At 41.5% G+C, this 18,415-nt stretch overlaps 1 protein-coding gene across 1 annotated transcript in view; it reads right to left on the bottom strand.

Moving 5' to 3' along the window:
* Nucleotides 1–18,415, bottom strand: part of PMFBP1 (polyamine modulated factor 1 binding protein 1) — a 147,061-nt gene that overhangs the window by 87,358 nt on the left and 41,288 nt on the right. The window contains exon 3 of the mRNA XM_069966124.1: nucleotides 9,767–9,847. Within this exon, the coding sequence (XP_069822225.1) occupies nucleotides 9,767–9,847 (81 nt within the window). The remainder of the gene's footprint in view (nucleotides 1–9,766; nucleotides 9,848–18,415) is intronic.

Genomic DNA, 18,415 nt, shown 5'->3' with positions numbered 1-18,415 from the left:
CTTTTTTTGGTTATATAAAAGGTCCTTAACTTTTTGTAGGTCACTTTAAAGTCATTTTAGAGATAGTGTCATGTGGAGTGTTAAAAAGGAAAAATCTTATGAAATATATAGCCTAGTGATATGTTATCATAGCGTATGCTGCGAGTGCTAGTAATACTGTGACATCCCTGGTGTCACAAGTGCAGTTGTGTAATAGTATCTGCAGTTGCCAGCTGCTGACTTCCAAGCCACTGGTTGGGGAACACCAGGCTTTACAATGGCATCCATTATGGAATACCCATGATATATATCCCAAATCAGAACAGAGCCTGAGAAATTCCATTGAAGGGCTCATTACAAGGGGAAAAGTGCTACGTCGTTTTTAAAAGTGGAAATACTGTATTGCACAACATTAACATAAATGGAGGCCATTTAAAGATAGGCGACATATAAAGACAACTCACTGAACGTAAGAAAGCAATCACAGTAACATCTCCTTGCTGGGAAGTATAGCAGTAACATTATGAAGAATAACTGCTGCTCCTTCTAGCTGCTCTGTGCTCAGGCTAACAACAGTATGGTTACAAGCCAGAAACACACAGATGCCCTAACAGGCAGTGGTTGTTCAAATTAAGACAACCTCTTTAACAAGCAATTTGAGTAAGACATGATCATGACACACTTCTACCCTTTGGTTGAAAAGAAAACATTTTTCAGCAAGCAGAACTCATGGAAATGCATTGGAATGCAAAAGGTATTCAATGCAGTAGAAGTTTTTATTACACAACTTCCTCCTTGCCTAGAGGATCTGCCTTTTATAATTCTGAAAATCCATTATAACTGAAGTAATAGTTCATCCGTAGAAATATAAAGAACAGCTTTCTTTGTGTTGTGCAATGCGTCAACATTGAGGGTTATTAGGAGCCAGGGAGAGTGCAGACATGTGATGTGCAGGCTGTCTGATCCCTATTATCACTAAGACTACATAACCTAATACAAATTTGTAATTATTTGTAACAAGGAAATAGTTATAGGAACCCACAGAATCTGTTCAGCCTAAACACAGTTATCTATAGACCGGTAGTTCTCTTCATTTCATGAAAGTCATTGTGGAGATATTGTAGTGCTCAGCCTGCACATCAGCACCCTCTGCAGCCCAAGAGGAGTAATGCAGCTTTGCAAAATGCTTTCTAAATTCCTGTGCATTTTATTTCTGTGCACTATGTTTGGCTGTAACAGATAAATGATGGATGGATAGATTATTATTTGTCTAATTATTTATTCATCCATGTAAAAATAAGGACAACTCGGCACATGTGGGCATGGTGAGGCTCTGGCTAGAATTTATTAGAATACATATTTAGCTGAACAACGCTGTAAGAAAATTTGCAGCACACATGTAGGAAACATTATTATTATTATTAATAATAATAATAATAATAATAATAACAACAATCACAACAACAACAACATTTCAATTATTTTATTTTAAAGTCAGATCTATCTGACCGGGGTCGTTTCTGGAGCATGCCCACGAATAAGATCAATTTCAACTCTGTAACATAATAACATACTCCTAAATGGTCCCATGACTAGAGGAATTATTTTGTACCCATCAAAATCAATACAAAAAGTTAGGCTGGATTTACACTGCGCTTTTGCAGTCTGTTTAAGGTATATGTTTTACAGGGAAAAAAAAAACCCAGATCAAAAACAGATTGTGTACAATCAGTGTGGATATGAATTTTCCATCGAGTTCCATTATGATAAAAAAAAAAAAAAAAAAACACACAGAAACTGATTTTTTTGTTGTTTTTTTTAAGCATTCTAAGCACACACAAAACGTGGTCGACCACGTTTTTCTGCGCGTTAAAAGAAGCCATTTAAGAACAGACGCGTTAAACAGACCGCAAAAACACAGTGTGGACCCAGCCTTAACTGATGCTCTAAATGCTTATGAAGACTTGTTTTAGGGGACTCTGTCTATGTTTTACCATTTCTCTGTTACTCCTCCTAGAAATGCAAATACAACAACTGGGTGGTGCTAACTGCATTAAATCAAATGGTGAAACGTCTGTCAGTTAATTTGCGTTAAAAAACACACAATTGCAATACAGAAATGAAATTCTCCCATTACTTACTACTGGAAAGTAACAGGATGCAATGCAGCTGTAATAGGGATAAGCAAATTTACAGTATTAAGGCTATGTTCAGACACAGTATTAAACCGTCCGGGTCACGGAACAGCCGGTCTCTGAAAAGATCATCCCGGATGATCTTTTCGGCCGCAGGGTTCTGATGCAGGTACATCAGTGCGCACCCGCATCAGAACTCTCCACAGCACACTATGGAGCGAGCAGCCGAAGCCGCTCGCTCCATTGTGTGCATTGACAGGTTTTCTGCAGCCGCAGAAAACGGACATGTCAGCTGTTTACGGCGCCGCTAGGGATCCCGGCCGGAGCATTTACTATGTGTATATGCTCTGGCCGGGATCCCATAGACTGAGAGGTAAAGTATATTTTCATAATAATGATGAAAATAATAATTTACGAAAATTTACGTTGTGTGAACATAGCCTTAAAAAGCGAATCGCTTCATTAGCTCGTCTGTCGGCTTGTCACTCTGCTGCCTTTGAGCTCTGTGCAGCTCCTCTCCAGGTGCCTGGAAGTAGTTAATATTGTAAATTTGCTTATTGCTGAACTGTAACAATATAATTATGTGTTTCAATAAATGTAAAAAGGGCAGGAGCTTTAAAGTGTCACCGTCATTTGTAAAAAAAAAAAAAAAAACCTTTGACATGTCTACAGAGCAGAATCTACATTTTTGCAGATGACACTAAACTGGGTAAAGTAACAGTCACAGAGGAGGATAATATCATATTACACAGGGATTTGGAGAAGCTGGAGGCTTGGGTGGAGAGATGGCAAATGAAGTTTAATGTGGATAAATGTAAGGTTATGAACTTGGGCCGTAGAAATAATAAGTACAGTTGTATCCTAAATAAAAAAAAACACTCGATAACAATGCTTCCGAAAAGAACCTGGGGTATTTGTGGACAGTAAGTTCAACTTTTATGATCAGTGCCAGGCATCAAAAGAGGCCAAGATCATAAAGATAAGAACATAGTTTTGCACCTCTTTAAAGTCACTGGTCAGACCACATATGGAATACAGTGTACAGTTTTGGGCACCAGTATTTAAAGTGGACATATGCTGAACTGGAGCGGGTCCAATGGAGGGCAACCAAGGTCATTAAGGGAATAGGTGGGTTACAGTACCAAGACAGATTATCAAGCTTAGGGTTATTTAGTATAGAAAAAAAAAAAAGACGTCTTATGGGAAGAGCTGATAACAATGTACAAATATGCATAAAAGAATGAAGGTTTCACCACCAGCACAGATGCGGACTCTACGCTCTGCCACATGATGTTGTCATTGCTGATTCATTAAATAAGTTGAAGGGAGGCCTGGATGCTTTTCTTGAAAAATATAGTATTAAAAGTTATGGGCACTAGATTTCTGGGTATTAGACGCTGATCCAGGGATTTATTCTCATTGCCATTTTGGAGTCCGGAAGAAATTTTCTCCCTGTGACGGGGCAGCTGGCATCTGCCTCATAAGGGGTTTTTTTTGCCTTCGGTAGGTTGAACTTCATGGACTCTTGTTTTTAAGGAACCTTATTAACTATCTTACTATGAGCACTGACCAGACAGGTTGGTGCTTGCTTGCTTCTAAATATCGGGCCGTGTAATCAGATGGCGCCTGAGTGATCATTTGACACAGAGCCAGCTCATGCTCCCGATCGGTACAGGTCTGAACACTCAGGCCCGGATCGATCAAAACTTTTGACATGTCACTATGACATATCAAAAGTTTTCACAAATGACAGTGACACTTTAAGACTCCTTTCTGCCTGTAAAATTTTGAGGCTCAAAATACAGAGTGTGCACATAACCTAAGGATTAGAGAATCTCTAGAGAGTCCCTAGAGATGAGTGAACCTGGGACCTTTTTTGTTTAACCTGTATATAAATGATGGTTAGACTTTATAGGTATTTCTTTGTATTGCAGATGAAAGTAAATAGTAGTGCTGTAGATATCCTATAGAACAGGGGTGTCAAAACTGGCAGCCCTTCAGCTGTTCCAATCATGGGACGGCCAAAGGTTTGTGCCACAGATTGACACCCATGCTATATAATGTAATATCCCTATGGGGTTACCTAACTAAACAGGCCAAATGAGCAGCAAAATGGCAGATGAATCTAACTCTTTGGTTTCCCCCCCATACATAAAATGTCAATTTCATGTTAAGTTAACGTGCTTCTTGCTGTGCAGGAACCAGAGAACATAGAGGAAAGGTGTAAAGGCACAGAGAGAGTTTACAAACTCCAAACAGAGGTAATCCTGGTTGGATTCCATGTGGGAGGAATTCAGTTCAAGTAGTCATTTTGTAGGCGGAATCAAAATTCATGTGACCATTGATCTAACAATATGGCTGCCATTTCTATGTGTGGTGCAGTGTGATAGCTGTTAAAATGCAGGTAGGAACCACTGCATTAAGAGCTTCAATTCACTCCTTTTTCATATTTGTGATGTGGTACAGCTTGAAAACTACCTAAGGCTCCCATTCTGCAGGTCTCAAACCATGTCTACACAAATCAAGTATCTGCTATCCGCCTCCCAGTACTCTCCCTTCTCTCCCCCGTGATACTGATTTACCATTTTTATTACAAAGTGAAAGCTCTTAAGAGAAGGCAAAAAAAAAAAAAAAAATCTAATCAGGCTGAAGAGATAGAAAAGTTGCGCAGCTTGTGTGTGCCCCCTCCAGATTCTATCACAGCTCCATCTTCAATTCATTGCTTCCCGGTGTCGTTATGACACAGTTCCACAAATCAATGCAGACAGCGGAGGCAGGGCCAGCGCTCCAAGGCAGCAGCATGGACCGGCTCCCTGAACTCCGATTTGCTAATAACACATAATAGCGGCTATTTGTGCTTGTGTTAAATCATATATTTCACTGTAGCTTTATTAAGGGATTTTTAAAACTTCTCTCTAAATTGGATTTTCTAGTTGCTTCCTAATTTCAAGATCAATCATTTTAAAATGAAACTCCTGGGCGAAGGGACTGCAGGTGCCATAGGGCTGCACAATAACACTTCATATTCTGTCTGTGTCCAGAATACAGGGGCAAAATCTCCACATATTACTAACAATCTGGGCTCCTCAAGTGATAGCGATACATCTTTGTTGCTGTATTGCTGTAGAACTAGATACAAGAGCCTTTCAAACATCTGGGCAAAAGGGGTGACTGCTGCTATCTCAGCTGTAACTGCAGCCCTACTGGCACATTAAAAGGCGCTTAACAATAATTTAATGTTGAGGATGCATAGTTTGGACTCGTATTATAAGGATACACGTGAAGTCTCCTTGTGTGATGACTCCAGATTCTAGGCTTCTCTGTTTATACCCCAAAGGCATATCAACATTATCATTTTTATCAATAATATTATTTGTAGCTAATCATGGGGTCCCATGGGGTCTGTGTGAGACCCTCCTAATGGGCCAATATGTACGCAAGGATCTGTCTGTGTGAGACCCTCCTAATGGGCCAATATGTGAACAAAGATCTGTCTGATCTGTCTGTGTGAGACCCTCCTAATGGGCCGATATGTGAACAAGGATCTGTCTGTGTGAGACCCTCCTAATGGAACGATGTGTGAACAAGGATCTGTCTGTGTGAGACCCTCCTAATGGGCCGATATGTGAACAAGGATCTGTCTGTGTGAGACCCTCCTAATGGGCCGATATGTGAACAAGGATCTGTCTGTGTGAGACCCTCCTAATGGGCCGATATGTGAACAAGGATCTGTCTGTGTGAGACCCTCCTAATGGAACGATATGTGAACAAGGATCTGTCTGTGTGAGACCCTCCTAATGGGCCGATATGTGAACAAGGATCTGTCTGTGCGAGACCCTCCTAATGGGCCGATATGTGAACAAGAATCTGTCTGTGTGAGACCCTCCTAATGGGCCGATATGTGAAAAAAGATCTGTCTGTGTGAGACCCTCCTAATGGGCCAATATGTAAGCAAGGATCTGTCTGTGTGAGACCCTCCTAATGGGCCGATATGTGAACAAAGATCTGTCTGATCTGTCTGTGCAAGACCCTCCTAATGGGCCAATATGTAAGCAAGGATCTGTCTGTGTGAGACCCTCCTAATGGGCCAATATGTAAGCAAGGATCTGTCTGTGTGAGACCCTCCTAATGGGCCAATATGTAAGCAAGGATCTGTCTGTGTGAGACCCTCCTAATGGGCCGATATGTGAACAAAGATCTGTCTGATCTGTCTGTGCAAGACCCTCCTAATGGGCCAATATGTAAGCAAGGATCTGTCTGTGTGAGACCCTCCTAATGGGCCGATATGTGAACAAAGATCTGTCTGATCTGTCTGTGCAAGACCCTCCTAATGGGCCAATATGTAAGCAAGGATCTGTCTGTGTGAGACCCTCCTAATGGGCCGATATGTGAACAAGGATCTGTCTGTGTGAGACCCTCCTAATGGGCCGATATGTGAACAAGGATCTGTCTCTGTGAGACCCTCCTAATGGTCCGATATGTGAACAAGGATCTGTCTGTGTGAGACCCTCCTAATGGGCCGATATGTGAACAAGGATCTGTCTGTGTGAGACCCTCCTAATGGACCGATATGTGAACAAGAATCTGTCTGTGTGAGACCCTCCTAATCAATGAGGGCATGGTAACATCAGGCCGTGTCATATGCTATTGTATAATGAAAAGTTAGTAACTTTGTAATACAGTTCACATTTGAATTTCTCAGCTGTCAAAATCTGATTGTTGTAAGCAAGTCTAGTGTACAGATTGAACACATGTACAGAACAATGAATCCACAGAGATGAGTTTGCTAGGACTGAGGTCCTGAACCTTTTACCTTAAGAACCACATTCAAATTTGATTTGATTAATGGTCGAGAGCCACATAAAGCGAAGTGTACCTGTGGTGAGGACCACTGCGGGATCAGTGGTGAATGTTACGGTGCGGTTGGAAGTTCGGGTCTCCGTGGCTACAAACAGGCATGAGACCATAATTCTGATCCAACGAGGGTCGCATGAATTATAGTTTAATACATGTTCATAGCTATGGAGACCTGAACTTCTGACTGCACCTTGGAATTCACCACTGATCAGACACTGGTCCCCATGACAGGTACACTTTAAAAATGCAAAAGATGTATATTAAAGGGGTTGGCCAATTTACAGTAAAATTATTCAGTGTACAGTATTAGAAAGTGTACTCACTGCACTTACTGACAGCAGCTCCCTGTGTACCTCATAGAGCTAATATCAGATTCCTCTGCTCCAGGCCCCATAAGATGGCAGACATGGAGAAGGATGTGACCATTCTCCGCAACCCAGTGTCCACCATAGGCATATACAGGCTCAGTGGTGGAGACTGGGGGCGGGGCTTGTTCACATGCTCCTCCATGTCTGCCATCTTATGGACAGAGTCACCACACAGCAGGGCAGCAGGAGGAGAGGAGTCTGATTTTAGATGTATGAGGTACACAGCTGCTGCCAGTATATACAGTGAGTACACTTACTAATACTGTACACTGACCTATTTTACTATAAAAAGGCCAACCCCTTTAAACAAAAGATTATGAATTTGAAAAGATTAGCTGACTAAAATCATGTCAGTAGTATTATGCCATCTAACCTGTCATTGTTTTGTAACATTTCTTGCAAAACAGCACCACCCCTGTCCTCTGGATGGAAGTGGTATCACAATTTAGCTCCATTAACTTTAATACAACCAAACTGAAAAACCACACCCAAACTGTGGATAAGAGTGGTGCTGTTTCTGAAGAAACAGACAATCATGGACAGGAACATACATACCATTACAGATTGTGCCTTGGTCTTATTTATCACTATATCTATTTTTATTTCTTCCCTCACTAACTCAGCACATATAGTGTAATCCATTCTATACAAAATGACATCATTAGGTAAAGCAGAGAATAAATTAGGAGGCCCGATATAACACAATGTAGAATTATTGGAATCTACATTAGAGAGCTTTCTCCCTGTGGTGCACAGTGTGTGTCATGTGAAAATATTGGACAGCCTGCATGTATGAACCCTTGTGCCTAGACTTCTGCTGCCGGATGTACCTACTAGATGTGTACAGTATCATGCCCCTGAGCCCTGGTCCTGCAGCTCTCCCCTCGGTCATTGGTTTCATTCCTGCTGTTCTGTTTTCATGGTCTGAACCTTACGACAGCAGGAATAGCCTTGTGGTTCATTGATTACAACAACTGCATTGTAATAGCTTCAGCAGGCTCCAAGAGGCCGACAGCCAGAGTGGTGATATTACTTTCTGGATTGCAAACGGCTGTAAGTGTGTGTGTATATGCAGCATGAGAAGATTTGGAGCTAGACTGATTTCAGCATAGTGGCATAAATACAGATTATTAACTCAATCTGGTGTAGATAATCTAAGATTAGCCAAACATTCTTGTTTAGTAGAACAGCCAGGGTTTGCTCCCATATTAGCAAATTGCATTTATAGCCCCCCCTCTCCCCCCCAAAAAAATGTATGGGGTTGCATAAAGTTTTATGACGCTATTTTCTTCAAGAAACAGCGGCACTTTTGTCCATGGTCTGCGTCATGTGAAGATTTAAAACTGTATCTAGAATCCCTGAAGTATAGTGCTTAATAAGCATGTACAGCAATCGTGCCAGATGTAAGACTTTTCTCTGTGGCTAACTGTGTGCAGGTACATCTGCCAATCGTACTGAACTGAAGATATCTGCAACTTATACTTCTGATCCAGAAGGTCTCTTCCACTGATCCAAAAATCTGTTATAACACTAGTGCTTGCATCCATCTTTGTGGGACCAAATTTGGTTGAAATGGATACATTATTGCAGTAGTATGTAAATATCTGATTCAATACCAGATTGCTGTCATTACTGGGAGGAAACCCTGACATTTACTACAATTTCAAGGTGCCACAATGGTCTAAAACTGTAGCTAACTTATCTGAAATACTGACTCCTGTCCATGTACCCTATTTAGGTGGATATAAAGCTACTTGTCTTACTGATGTCTGTGAACGCACAGAAAGTCAGAGGCATAAACTGATGACGTGTCACATATACATACATATATATATATATATATATATACACACACACATACATTTATCTGCTTGTGCCAGCGGGTCTGTGTGCAAATGTCAAAGTGCATTAGTGTATAGGAAAGAGAAAGATGCACACTGCATTTGTTAAAATGTCGCCATGCTAGATGTATCTTGAGAAGTGGCTCGTAAAAACGGTGAACTCAGCAAAGCTAACATGTATCTATCTAGGTTACTGACAAAGAGAATATAAAAACCAACAGATCAGGACTCCGTGCTCTTCATGGTCACTCTTTACATAATATAATTTTATCAACACAAACACCCAAAGATTGCAAACATCTAGCCCTGCACCCCTTCCCCCTGTGCTATTGGTGCATGGAGCGGTGCAGAAGGCAGGGAGAAGAAAAGAATAGAAGTAATAAAAATGTAATTACATAAAAATGCTAACGATATTCCATCTGTTCTTTCACTTGGCCTAGTGGGCTTCTCAGCTCCACGTCTTGCCATTACTGCAGCTCACAGCGACAGAATAATGGAAGTATTAACAGAGGGGGGCAGAGGAATCCTTATTAATCTGATGCATGAGGAATAGCAGCCATCATTACAGGGACGGGAAGGGACTCACGGATATTCCTGCCTGCAGCCGCTTGCTGTTCAGCAGGGAGCTTGTCACTGGTTCACTCTCGGTTGCCCTGGAAACTGACTCCTGCAAAATAAAGATTATTAAAGCGCATATGATTATGGGCCGCTGCTGAATCACATTCTTATCACACAAATTTCATTTTTCAACCCAAATTGCATTTCAGCCCCCCCCTCCATCTGCCCCCTCCCCAATCACACAAAAAATCTGACATAACCTTCTAGCCTCCTACACACAGCCTGAATAATTAGATGCCAGCAACGTAGACACACAACGGATTCAGACAATTACAACTGCGCTCACTGTGATAAAAACACAACATACAAATGACAATCACACAAGAAAAAAATGCACAAAATATGCTGGATGAAATAAAATACAGAAGCTGAATGACCAAATGTGCATTTGTGGGAGCTCTGGGATACTCGAATATATTTTATGTACCCATAGGGGCAACAGAGGTAGCACATAACATGTACTTTCTGACTATGCTAATGGTACATCTATCCACCACCTAATCACAATCCTATATACATCCACATATTGATGTATAGTCAATAAAACAAAACAAATAGACCTGCTCTTTGTGAGGCTTACGTGTTGCTGTTTTGCACTGTAAAAACAAGCATCTTAAATGTAATTCCATGCACTTGCCAGCAGAGGGAGCTCCAGACCTTCAGGGGAGACTGTCTCAGATGTGTTAATGATCACACCCAGTGACACAGAGCACAGGCCCAGTAAATAAATCATGCAACCCAAAAGCCTGCTACAGCCCTTCCAAATACACCGATCTGCTGCAAGCCTTTGTCTTCATGAAAGGGAAAGAAAACCACTTTTATACTACAGTACACAAAATACAGCTAGCTATGACTGTCTTATCAATATAATATCAAATGCATTGGAATTAAAACCTTTTTTCAGTTTATTAAGTCCAATGAATATAAAATCACATGACCCTTTGACTTACATATACATCACACTGCTTGCAGTAGGATTTATAGACTGCCGTATCGTCCATATATCGGACATCACCAGCAGAGAAATGAGAAGGACAATAATAAGAATGGTGTCCACAACAGCTCTTTATGTGACTAATGTCACTATGCATAAACTGGATAATAGCTGGATAATATACCTATGCAAATGATAGGATCCAATGGCAAAGGTGTCTGACATGAAAGGAAATAATTTCCAACATGAATTTCTTATACTGTGGGTGTCAATACAGTCCAAGGCTACATAATAAAGAGGCATTCTGGGCAGATCTATAAAATATGCCATAAATGATAGATGAAATCTCACAGATGTGCTTTTTCCATTATAGTCCACAGGAGTTATACAAACAACTGACCAAGACATGTCATAGAGATCAGAGCTATATCCAGAGATTACACAAGGGATTTACAGTGCCTGTGGGTATGAGAACCGCGCTCACTAACCTCAATGGGTGAACAGGTCATGCTTTAGCCACTCACGCCAGTGTTAACAGCTATTGCCAGGGTCTTAATGGTAGTGCCCAACAATCAGTTGATCTTCAAAAGGAGAGGCAGCTGGACCAGGGTTGGCACCACAGACCTGGGTATAGCTTGGCCAACTCAACAATCAGACTGGCAAAGTGAGTGTTAGTGAGATATGGATAGTCTATAAAACCTCCAAGTTCTTGAAACATCTGATTAAAGCAAAGAGGTGGTGGAACCTGAGGAAAGGCGACTGCCATGTCATCACACATAATCTATGAGGATTTTTGCTATGATCCTCTGGTTTTGGGCATGCTGAACGGCTACAATAAAATCACCACCATCCTCTATCCTGATCTGTCTGCCTCTCAAAGGGCACTAAGGAAAACAGGCTGAGCAGTATGCAGAGATAGAACAAAAGTGTGTAAATCAGGCCTCCATAATGTGACAGAGGAGCAGGAAATATTACAATCACCTCTAGGACAACATGTGCTTTCACCGCAGCGACCCCTCCTCCTGTTTGGCCTGTAGATATATGGGTTTGGAATAATATGCATAAATCTAGATATAAATAGATGTCTAAACCTATTTCATATGTGTGTGTGTGGCAGGATCATCATTTACCTCTTATCACATAACCACCAAAAAGATGACTAAACCTTGGGCAATACTTTCCAGATGCCGGTGGAAACATGTGGTTATAAGGGGAGTTACTGGGGAGGAGAATAAAGTCATGAGTATACACTACAATGTGTGTACATGGTCCTGTGATTACTGTAGACAAGATCAGCTCACAGGTACTACCCAACTAAAAAAAACAATTCATAAAATATAAATACATTACAGCCTGCTAGGGGTGTAAAATAATAAAATACATTATTCTTGCCAGTCTTTTGCTTTCTGAGTAAAGCAATGCCATACCAGTAAACCCTGATGCCTCGATTTACTTATCCCAATGACATGCTATACTGACTTTATAAAGCATCAGTATGGAGGACATTATAGAGCAATAATGAGCTGTCAATCCATCATTGGAGCGAGATCTAATACTCACAGTAAGCTCAAGTGTAGTCTCTTTGCAGTCTTTTGCTCTTGTCTCTCTCCAATCACCTCCCCTCCCTTTTCCATAGACTTGCACAGGCAGCATGTGAGCTGATCCCTCAGTAAGCTGCTAGTCCATCTTAATAGGATAAGTTGGTATTAAGTGATTTTCCAGTATTCCTAGTAAATGGACGTTTAGGCAGGGTAAGCAGAAAAATGCCCAAATAAAAAGGAGATAAAAGCATTTTCTCTGGTAAGATATATTACAATGTTTCCCCTCATCTGCTTGCACTATTCATTTATGCAAAGTTCATTTAAAGAGACTCTGTCAGCAGGTTTATGCTGTCCTGTCTAAGGGTAGCATAAACTAGTGACAGAGAAGCTGAAAAGAATAATGCATCATATTGTTCTGTGCAGCTGTTCCAGAGATATCTCCCTGAATAACACGGACAATAAGTACTCCTCTCCCATTATGTGCATGGGCCAAGTAGTCCTCATTATTCATGAGAAGCAGACAACTCTGCCCACCAGCTGCTGATTGGCAGTTATCTGTGCTGTGTATAGGCATACAGCTGTCAATCAGCAGCTAAAGGGCGGGGGAGGGTGTGGCAAGAATCCTATTCTCCTACATATTAGAAGAATGGCTAAACAGAATGATGGTAGTAATACATTGATTTGTTCAGCATTTATGTCACTAGTGTATGCTGCCCTCCTTTAAAGCCACAAAAACCTAGTGACAGATTTCCTTTAAACAACATTGATAAAAAACATACTTTGCAACTATGCCATGAATTCACAAAATTTCCAATATGGTCTGAACTTTCTGCAACAGTCCCACAGTCAAGTGCAAACTGACCTATATAGGATCTATATCATGGGTGTTAAACTGTGACCCCACAGCTGTTTCACAACTACAATTCCCATTATGTCTGGAAAGTCAAAGTTTCTGTGGTTTTATTACCACGTTCCATGCACAGCCCATGTATACTAGTGCTTCCCAAGCTTTCTACTGGAGCCTCACCCAACAGACCAAAGTGATGCCTAGGCCTCACCAGACTGACTAATAGGATGCCTGGGCCTCACCATCTGTGCTGGAAGTCTACACAAAAATGAAAACTATTGCTCAGTCTATTAGAATCCTAAATACTGTAGAACAGGGGAGTCAAACTCAAATACACAGTGGGCCAAAATGAAAAAATTGGAAAAAGTCACGGGCCAATCTTGATAATTATTAAAGCGCCAATGCCGTGGTGCTGGCACTGTCAGAGCAGCATGCGGCATTCCTGCAACTATCAGTGGTGTGTGTCTCCCAGCCCCGTGCACTATGATAAATGAAATGACATGATAAATTGCTATGACATGATTGAACCCCAACCCATTTAATAGCCAATCCCACAAAAATTGCCCAACATATTAGCCAGCCCTTCCAATAGTGCCCAAATAGTAGCCAGCCCCCCAAGTTTCCCATATAGTAGCCAGCCCTCCCCAATAGTCTCATATAGTAGCCAGCCCTCCCCCATAGTATGTTATATAGTAGCCAGCCCTCTACAATAGTCTCATATAGTAGTCAGCCCTCCCCAATAGTCTCATATAGTAGCCAGCCCTTCCCCATAGTCTCTTATATAGTAGCCAGCCCTCCCCTGTAGTCTCATATAGTAGCCAGCCCTCCCCAACAATCTCATATAGCAGCCAGCCCTCCCCCATAGTCTCATATAATAGCCAGCCCTCCCCCATAGTCTCATATAATAGCCAGCCCTCCCCCATAGTCTCATATAATAGCCAGCCCTCCCCCATAGTCTCATATAATAGCCAGCCCTCCCCCATAGTCTCTTATATAGTAGCCATTGCAGGTCAGATGTAAATAAAACTCAGAATTGCCTGGCGGGCCAAAAATAATGGCACCACGGACCAGATTTGGCCTGCAGTCCAGAGTTTGACATGACTGCTGTAGAAGAAAAAAAAAAACAACAAAAAGAGTCGAGTCCATAATGTCTCTAAACCAGATAATATTGCAGCCAGGAAAAGAACTGTGCAGCTTATAGTCACTTTTGTGAAGAATGCCTCTCCAGCTGAGCCTCACCGACAACTAGGGGGCACCTCACAGTTTGAGAAGCACCGATATATATGTGGGATGTGCAATGGAACGATTTACAGAACTCCCAGCATCATGTATCATTATGATGCCGGGAGCTCTCTGAAACAGTTAAAATCTTCACGGCACTGTACTGACACAGGCATACGGTGGTGCAAGTACAGTATTGTAAAGATTTAAACGGTTTTGGAGTTCCCATAATCATAATGATATATGATGCCATGAGTTCTGATAATCCCTTCCGTTGCACACCGTCAGTATATATATGGACTGTGCACGGAAGGTGGGAATAAAGACCCTATTATACGGAACGATTATCGGCCGTATTCGGTATGTGTAATAGAAGGCAACGATCAGTCGACATGAACGATGTCGGCTGATCGTTGCAGTCGTTTGTCTTTAAACATGTTGAAAGACACACGACTCATATAGCAGTGATCTGCTGACGTCGCTCCGTGGAACAGGACAGCTGACAGCGCTCGTTTGCTCCTCTAGTCGCCCCGTGTAATAGGGGCTTAAAGAGGATGTCCCATAAGGTACATCCTCTTTAAATCTGACCCATGGATAGAACAGCGCAGTCACAGGGAAGCCGGTGCCGGGGTCAGTTTTTTGAACCTGAAGAACAGGAGGCGGGCCGGGCTGCCCTCAGTGGGTGGAATCCCCTGTCCCTCTATGACGTGGCTCCATTGATTCTAAAAAAGCGGAGGGGAGGGGAGGGAATTTCCTTCCACTGGGGGCGGCCCAGCCCACCTCCTGTGCTTCAGCCCCGACCCTGTACCCGTGGATAGAACGGCGCCGTACACAGGAACCGCGGTTATAAAAAAAGACAGTGGCACTGGCTTCCCTGTGACTGTGCTGTTCTATCCCTGGGTCAGATTAAAGAGGATGTACCTGATGGTACATCCTCTTTAATGCCATTTCTGCCTCAAAAAAATTTAGTCCAATACTGTAAACTGTCTTTCCATTGGCTGTCATTCTATGTGTAGAATTAAATTGGCGAGCCTTCCCTATTGTAATAGGGGAAAGCCCTGCTCAAGGGTTAGATATGTAATTAACATTGTTATAGCATATCACAACAATAAAAGATTAACAAATCAACTTTGTGACTGTAGCAATGGCCACCTAAACAGTCATAACCTGTTAGTAAATATTACTTTTATATCTTTCATTAGAAATGTGCAGAGTCCACAAATAACCCTATGGGGTTCTGATAACACCCCCCTCCCCAATAAATAATTAAGTCAAAGCGGTTAATGTGAAGTAGAAGGGAGGGGGAGGGAAAAAAGAAAAAAAACAGCAACATGCTCTGCAGTTGGAAACCTGTTTCTAATCAGGACGGATACTCCTGTGGGGTCAGATAAAAGTGATTAGCTTATTTAAAGCATAGCTCTACTATTTAATAAGCAAAAATGATTATAAATTCTACCAGAGAAGCTGATAATTTCAGTCTTTCTAGTTAAGACAGCAAAATTGCATTCATTATTAGTGTCTAGATTCATTAACAATTCAATTTATAGATATTAATGCTTATAATGCATGCTCCGCTTGCCAAAACTTGGAAGAGAAATTGTTTCAATTAACTTTCATGGATCACAAGTCCTACAGGATAAGTATTTTTAGACAAAAAGATACAAACACTTCCCTCCAGCAATGCTAATGCACAGATGGATCTCTCCAGTAAGGTCACTGGGACACTCAAGAGACAGGGCCAAGGGAACCAAATTACTTTCTGGGGAGATAAGACAAAACAGATGCCCCCCAATGTTCAGTCTTGGTAGAAACACATGCACATTCAGAAACTCTATATCTGCATTATTATTTTGGCCTGTTATTTGAGGAAACAAAAGACAATTCTGAAGGTAACAACCTATCCTCAAGGCAAAGGAAATTTCTAAACTGAAAGTACAGCCCTAGATTTGATGGTCTGAAATTGTTTCATGTTGGACTAGAGCAAGGGTAGGGAAGCTTGTAGTTTTGCAACAGCAGGAGAGCCAAGGTCCCCTACCCCTGGACTAGAATGTACTAGAATACCTAAGTGAAGCCTCATACACTTGGCATAGAGTTACTAAGATAAGGCCAAAGCACACGAGGGGACAAGGCGGGGCCTCCTTCCACCCCTGATTTACTAAGGTTTACGCCCTGGAAACAGCCAAAAACAGCAAGTGTAAATTTTTGCTGAATGTCTCTGCCAGGCACAGGACTGGTCGGCTATACTAAGAGGTGTGCGTCTCTTAGTAAATCTGGATAGGGAAAAGGGGGTGGGGGTTTATTTAAGAGTACACCAATCTTGACTAATGTCCCCTACAGATTTCCTGGGGCTCTTTACCATGGAGCCATTGGCTGACATGTGCTTTTATTTTGCACATATTAGGGGGCTGTTCTGCATTAAAATTAATGCTTTTGTAGGAGAACAGCTATGCCATATGGAATCTGATACAGTTTACAAAGTTACAGTACAATGATGCCCCATAGACTTCTATGGGTGCCTTATTACTACCTTTGGTGAGGTACGGGCATTTACCATCTTCTGGCTGGTGAGGCCCCATGAGAAAAAGACTGAGAAGCCCTGCTGTAAATAATGTAGTAATACAGCATGATACTGATTCTGTGGATTCTGAACTCCTGGAAATTAACCGTAAACAGGCAGTATTCTAACTCGATCATGAACTCTTCTTGGTTTAGAAAGGATGTTTCTATAGCTCCATGTACTGTACAATTAAGAGGCCAAACAGGGCCAAGACTGTTTCTCTTTAGACTGATGCTCTACACAAGTCTGTATCATTCTCTAAAGACCCGGCAAGCAAGGCATGGATTCTCAAGGTTGCCATGTATATATCATATTGCCTAGTTCATTTCTTCACTCTGTCAAGGTAACCTCTCTTGGAAAAAGTAAAATTGTTTCCGCAAAGTAGACAATGTAGAAATTACAAATTATGTGGCAACATCAGATTATAAAATAATCTAAGACTATTTAGGTAGGGCTAAACACAGCTGATTATTTTGCTGAGAATACGCAGGCTAATACTCATGTGTTACATGACAAATTTGCCTTTCTATGGATTTTAACCCTGCTACATTGAAAGAAGTTAAAATCCACAACAGAAACACATATAACATGCAATATAAAACATGCACTGTATGTGGATTTCCATGCAGAAAAAGTCTCCAGCATGTGGTTGAGTCCTGTGTCATGCCAAAAGTATAGCATCCTGGGACCATTCATGCTTATCATTCCAAGAAGGGGCCCACTTACAATTTTGTAACACAGCCATGAATAAAGAATGGTATCTAAACACCCAGACAGCAATCAGTAGTATTAAATCCAGTCTATAGACACTTTATTAATGCAATAGGGGCGAAGACATAGGTGACAGCAGTTACGCTTTTGTTTCGCTTTGTGTAGTCTTAAACATCCAGAGAGCACATTAACGCCTGTACAAGCATAATTTTTTATGCCCAAGTTGACAGGAGCATCTCTTTCTTCCCTGCACCTGCAGTGACACACATGGTGACGCTACTCCTACATCCACCACCAGAGCAGGGATGGAAAAGAAATAATATACGGGGACCCTAGCTTATTGGGGAAACTACTTTCAGGGGGCATCTATTTAATGTGGTCTCAATATACAGTGTGAGACATCAAAGGGGGGCATTATTAGCCATTATTACCACAGTTATTAACTTTTGGAATTAAGATCACATCCAGAAAATAAACAGATAGTATGTAAAAACTGGTGTTCTATTTTTTTCCAATTTCCAATTCCCTTTAATTATGTTTTGTTTTTAGTTTTCACTGCAGTACCACAATGGGAAAAGTCCATAGCATGCAAACAGAGTTGCGGCAAATTGCGGCAAAAAGTACAACTCTATGGGGTGCTTTAAGTCTGAGATACAGTAATGCCTCTGTGTTTGAACGCATCTGAATTCAAACTGTTCAGCATTAGAACAAAAATTTACCTGGAAGTAACGCTCAGAATTCAAACTCTGTATCCTCAATAGAGGGTTCTACCTGATAAGTTTAGCATTGGAGAGGCTTCACACAGA

This window comes from Dendropsophus ebraccatus, chromosome 4 (genome assembly GCF_027789765.1).
Source record: "Dendropsophus ebraccatus isolate aDenEbr1 chromosome 4, aDenEbr1.pat, whole genome shotgun sequence".
Lineage (NCBI taxonomy): Eukaryota > Metazoa > Chordata > Amphibia > Anura > Hylidae > Dendropsophus > Dendropsophus ebraccatus.
Note: the sequence above shows the minus strand (reverse complement) of the source record. Positions and strands in the feature narration are given on the sequence as shown.